This window comes from Triplophysa rosa, linkage group LG16, assembly GCF_024868665.1.
Source record: "Triplophysa rosa linkage group LG16, Trosa_1v2, whole genome shotgun sequence".
Lineage (NCBI taxonomy): Eukaryota > Metazoa > Chordata > Actinopteri > Cypriniformes > Nemacheilidae > Triplophysa > Triplophysa rosa.
The window spans coordinates 20554845-20560844 of NC_079905.1; the positions used below are offsets into that span (position 1 = coordinate 20554845).

Here is a 6000-nt window from a genome sequence, read left to right on the forward strand (position 1 = left end):
ATTTATTAATTTCATTTGGTTTTCAATGTGATCTTATAATTTATGTATTGCACATGTCACTGACGTTTACCAGTTTTGACTATTTTTACCATAAAAAATAGCCAAAAAAGAACACTCAGGGAACGTTACTTTCTGGTTATTTTCTGGATATTTTCTGGTTGCAAAAATAAAACCTGAAAAGAACTTTCTTAGAACGTTATTTTTTGGTTCCCAAAAAAATAACCAAAAGGGAACCAAAAACTAACGTTAGGGGAACGTTCTGTGTTTGCTGGGATGGTAGTCAATGATGTCCTGATCAGCGCATTCCTACTTTATACAGTATGGTTGTATTATGCAAGTAAAATGATTTCTGATGATCAAAAAGATACATGGTTGTACTTCTGATAAAGTAGTATTCAAAACAGACATGTTTTGTCTTCGAACAGCCCAATGCAGTGTCGGAGAAGGAGTCTGGAATGCTGTTGAGTGCTCAGATGATCACATCAGAGACTGTGAGCACCACCACTACAACCCAGATCACCAAGGTATAGACGGTTTCATCTTAACAACATAAACAAACGTTACTGCGCATGCGCACTTTTGTAACACCAACTTAACTTCCGGTTCACATTCTCAAACAATAGAGTGCCTGTAGATTATTTCTGATAACAATCAAAAGAAACCGAGAAGCGTTACTTGGCTAAACTTGCCTTTCCAATATTTTGAATTTAAATTGGACCCGTTCAACAAATTGTTTATTTAATAAAATGAACTTACAACAACATTCAATAAATAGTTTATTTAATAAAATGATTACACAGTAAAATAATAATACAAATTAACATAAATTAAATAAAATATAAATAGTTATATTATAAGACACTAGCCAAACAGTAACCGGAAGTGAACTGGGGTTCAGGCGCTCGCGTCCGATGAAACGGTCTATAGGCCAATCTATTGTGTCATTCTGAATGAGTTTCTAAACACTCGTGGAAAAAATTCCTCTGCCATAATGTTTACAATACACAACAATTGTATATTGTACAGCATTAGTGATAAGACTAGTATTATCTAAAAAAACATTTTTTAGGAAAATTATTAGGTAGCTCTCATTGTCTTGTTTGCTTCTCTGTGTCTTTATTTAGACTGTGAAAGGCGGAATCTCAGAGACCCGTATCGAGAAGAGAATTGTGATCACTGGAGACACTGAGATTGACCATGATAAGGTGAAATGCATTACTACCTGCAGTTATCGCCTATAAAATAATCTCACAAGCATAATGTTCTTTCCGCTATATACGTATTTCCCATAGAAACAAGACATGAGGGACATAGCTTTCAATTTATATCATAGTCCAGAAAAGCACGATTGGCAAATTGTATTAAAAACTTCTTCAAATGAGATATACAGCATATACGCTTTACTTTGCTCATAAGATACCAGAAATGTGTATACTTTTGGCAGACGCTTTTATCCAAAGCCATTTACGGCGCGTCCCATCCAGCCTTTGTGGTATGCCGTTGTTTTAAAGCTGTGCTTTCTGATCTCCAGGCTCTTGCTCAGGCTATAAAGGAAGCAAAAGAGCAGCATCCTGACATGTCGGTCACTAAAGTGGTCGTTCATCAGGAAACAGAGATCACCCCTGAGTAACATCTAAATGAGACCCCGGTTAGTGCCTGTCTTAACCTGTTTGCGATTTATAGAATGTGCATTTTAATGGGTCCATCCCTGAGGGATCCAATGTGATGCAGCACAGATATAAGTGCAGTTTTTAACCATAAACATAAGATCATACAACATACTGCCAGAAACTATGCACGTTATGGAGATTTGTATTTCATTTATTAAATATACATTTTATTTTATTATATATTGTGAATTTAACATTTTTATTTTGGTAAAACACCCAATTTATAGTGGTGGAAAATCTGTTTTGACCGAATCTGATTTGGTCATTTAAGCCAAGTAAAAATTTGAAACATCGTCTGAGTAAATTATGCTATGTATTGGGCTTTTGACCACATATTTCCAATTATTTGTTGGATTTATGAAATTTCTCTGTTATTTTGAATTTCTTAAAACTTCAACTTTTTCTTCCTCTCATTCTAATTTAATTCCTAATACAACGTGTATGACCACTTCACACAATTCCAAAAGCATCCTACTAAAAGGGAGTCCAGGATCCCCTATCTACATGAAAACCCTTCACAGAAGTGCTTGTGTAGACTGCGGGAATTCTTTAGGATTAGACACAATAATGAAATGTAAGATTTACAGACTCCATTAACGGTAGAGAAAATGAACTGTGCCTTAGTAAAGCCCTCGGTTCTGCATCAAGTCCCTTAGATGGCAATATTATCCTGCCATATTTATGACACTTATACGTGCTTGTAGTTCTGATATGTTTGCAATGCTTCATAGCTCTACGTTAATATTTTCTGTATGAGATTTAAAAGGAAAATAATGAAATTGCATGTCGAAATTGCATGGTAGCTTCTTAAATCAGGCAAATAACGTTGAATTGGTTTTGTAGCCATAGCTATAGCTGTGTGGCTTTTATTATGAATACTCACCTCCTTTTTAGACCATTAGTCACATCTTCTCTTATTCACTCACTTCCATGCTTTGGGGTCTACTTGAGAACACAGCGAGTCCAACAAAATGCTATCTTCCTCAAAACTTAATGCACAGGTGTCGCTGTTAGAAAATCCGTGCTTCTCAAACCTGTCGCCCCACCAAATGGATGAATCAACCTGAATCAACCAGTCAGCTTGAAATCATTTTAACATCCTCATTTACTCAATGTCATGTTGCTTAAAACCTGTAAATTACTTTTTTTCTATGGAACGCAAAAGAAGATATTTTGAGAAACGTCTCAGTGGTTTTGTGTCCGTACAGTGAAAGTCAATGAGCGTTCTTCAGAATATCTTCTTTTGTGTTCTGCAGATAAAAGAACGTCATGCCGGTTTGAAATTACACGAGAGAAAGTAAATGATGAAACAATTACAATTTTTGGTTAAACTATCCTTTTCATAGTAAGTGTGTCTGATAAGGAAGAGATCCAAAACGTGATTTATTTTGTGTTATATCTGTACTGTAGAGGCACAGCCTTTCTTACCTCCTCTGAGAAAACTCGCCCGGTCTCAACATTAGGCCTGTAAATGTGGTCCTTTTGGTCTGTTTATGCGAGGCACCGGGCATCTGGTGCTGTTTAACCAGCTGTCAGGGTGGTATGTATACACACACAGAACTCCCAGAGGCTCATGGGTAATGCTGCCCTGCGCGCGTTCCCACAGTGCCCTGTTTTGTGCCTGCAGAGACCCAGTTGACCCCATTCATCCCAGCGGTGTTTACTTCATTTTCTTATTTGCCATCTTCCATTCTTTCCATGTCGCTCAGATCTGCATGCCACAGGCATTCGTGACCTGTTTCTGGATGTTTATTTTTTGCCTGACCAGAAATGTTTTCTTGTTTGTTCTGTTTTGCGTGATTGATCTCGCTTTTACGCAGGGTGAAAAAAGCGGAACCAGCCGGGTTTATGAATGTGAAAAAACAACGCAAGAGTCCTCACGTCCAGCCCCTTACCATCAACCACCCAGCCCGTCCCCGCAGGAAACATCCCACCCATGAACCTCTGGCTGAGACGCAACATTCCAAACCCTACACATCTGTCAGACCTCGAGCGTCAATACTGCAGACTGAGCCTCCGCCCTGCATTCAAGAGCAGAATTAAAATAGCAAAGAGCAGTCCTCATCTATTCTCTAGCTCGAATGGACTTTTCTTAAAAACCTCCACCACATTCGAGACATTCCGTCACAGACTAAACCATGTTAAAAATGTTTTCTAAAACAGTGGCAAATGAATATCTTTGTATTTTAAATTCATGTTTTTAAGGTGGATTTCAAAGGGATGGTTCACACGTGTAGTGGGTGGTGGGAAGAACAGTTTTCTAAAATGTCAGTATTTTTTTTATTTCAGATATTTTTCGGAATTGGTTAACGTGACATCTTATTGTTGTTACCGTGTTTTTTTCTTTAATAATCTGGAATAGTTCATTCAAATACTGTAATTCTGTTATTATTTACTCACCCTCATGCTCAATAGCATCGGCCCCCATTCACTTTCGTTGTAATAAAGAGACATTCATCTGAACATTTAATCTTGTGTTCCAAATGAACAAAAATCAAGTGATACAGGTTTAGAACAACATGAGGGTGAGACAATAATGAAAAAATAATCCTTTTTGGGTTGAGCTATGTCATTCTGTTTTGAAGCTCCATGTTTTATGTTCCTCCTGATGTGATGGTATCCTTTGGTTTTGGCTGTAAAACTAAGGTGTTACTTTCATTGAAAATGTTGAAACAATTTCAAATGTTTTCTTGTGTTTTACTTTGTCAGCGGTATGTAAATGTTTTTCTTTTGTTTGTTGGTAATGTCCTGTGTCATGGATTGGGGTCCATTGAGGATGGGGTGTGGTGTTGTAGTGTAACTACACTCTATGATACGGTCTATTTATTTTCATCTGTTTTATTTCTTGTTGGTGTGTGTACTTTGCATTTTAGATGCCCTGCTCTCTTAATGCAGCTTTGACGTTTTTGTATTAGATTCAGCATCCCAAACACCAGCTCCTGTCAGTTTTTAAATGGGATTTGCAGGGATAACTTTGTTCATTCAGTATATTTCTACTTTTCTACTAGAGGGGGCAGTATGTTCTTACCCATGAGGTCTATTGCAGAGCTGCACAGCCCTTAAAGATTATAAAGGCACATAGAAGCGATTTTAGATCAATTGAAATTGATTGGTCATGAGTGGATTTAATTAGCGACGGTAATTAAATGTGCCTAGCATTGATTTGAAAGTGATCAGACAGATTTGACGGCAAATTACGATGTGTTTTAGTCATTCATCGAGTCATTTAAACCACTTTAAAAGCCAGAATTAAAGGTTCTTGTTTTGCAATGCAGTTCTGAAATCGAAAAATAATGTCGTAATTTTACGGATTTTATATTGTGCATCAACTATGGCCATAATGCAAGTGCTCTTGTGGTAAAACATACTGCCTCACGTTCAGCACGTCCAGTTTTTAAATGTCTATTTTAAAATGTTACGCTTTTATAATAGTTCAGATAGTATCCTGTACAGAGACCAAAATGTAGTTCGTTCAGTGTTGTTTTCATCATTGTGACACTCTTTCCTATGCTATTGTCTGAGGTGAAGAAATGACGGGAATGGTAGTTTTATTCTCAAGTTCTTGATCTTCTCATCTTAGCCCTCTTTGTTTGCCATTACTGAAAAAAGACAAATGTGAAAATATAGCACCATGCACTGAATAAACTCCAATGTAGACACAATCTTTCACTTTCATTAGTAGTATATATACTGTATATGGTATGTAGAATCTCTTTATGTGTAACTTTACCTACACGTCTGCATGAAATCAAATGGCGGTAAAAATCATTTTTTGCATGATTTTTCAATAGCTATTATTCCAACTTAAACAACATTCCTGTTTATCTGATGTCCTTGTTTCTTTACCCTTATTCTCTAATTGCCTCATGTTGTTCATAATCCAGTCAATTCAATCTTTCCATTTATTTTTTTTGAGTTTGAAATATGTTAAGGTTACAGTATATATTCTGCACATAAAATAGATTGTGAACTTTTTCAGGATGGCTATATATGAAACCAGAGAAAGTGATGCAGCAAAAAATGGTTCAAATATAAAGTGGCTGTGATGAAATATTGAAAACATTGAAAGTTCCTATTTCCACTATCAGGACCACTGGAAATATTACAAATCTGCCTGAAAGAAGACATGCCTATATGGTATAAGAGTGGCCAAAAAAATCTTCAATGACCACAGCTAGAAAATTACAGAAATTAGTTGCGTCTTGGGGTCAGAAAGCCCCAAAATAAATTTTAATAAGTGAAAAAGCACAAATGTCATAAGCTAAAATGCTTTCCCATCATTCAAAAATGTGTCCTGCATATTCAGTCACCTAACAAAAGAACTTCAAAC

At 36.5% G+C, this 6000-nt stretch overlaps 1 protein-coding gene across 11 annotated transcripts in view; it reads left to right on the forward strand.

Annotated features, from left to right (window-relative positions):
- The window catches only part of epb41a (erythrocyte membrane protein band 4.1a), a 65097-nt gene extending 59684 nt beyond the window's left edge, over nt 1-5413 (forward strand). For 4 of the 11 annotated variants that reach the window (XM_057353980.1, XM_057353982.1, XM_057353984.1 and 1 more), the window contains 4 exons: nt 426-524; nt 1125-1205; nt 1532-1648; nt 3491-5412. In XM_057353980.1, coding sequence (XP_057209963.1) covers nt 426-524; nt 1125-1205; nt 1532-1630 — 279 coding nt within the window. In that variant the 3' untranslated portion in view covers nt 1631-1648; nt 3491-5412. Of the gene's footprint in view, nt 1-425; nt 525-1124; nt 1206-1531; nt 1649-3490 lie in introns of all 11 variants that reach the window. The other 7 variants (XM_057353981.1, XM_057353989.1, XM_057353988.1 and 4 more) reach the window with 5 other exon arrangements.
- The last annotated feature ends 587 nt before the right edge of the window (nt 5414-6000 follow it).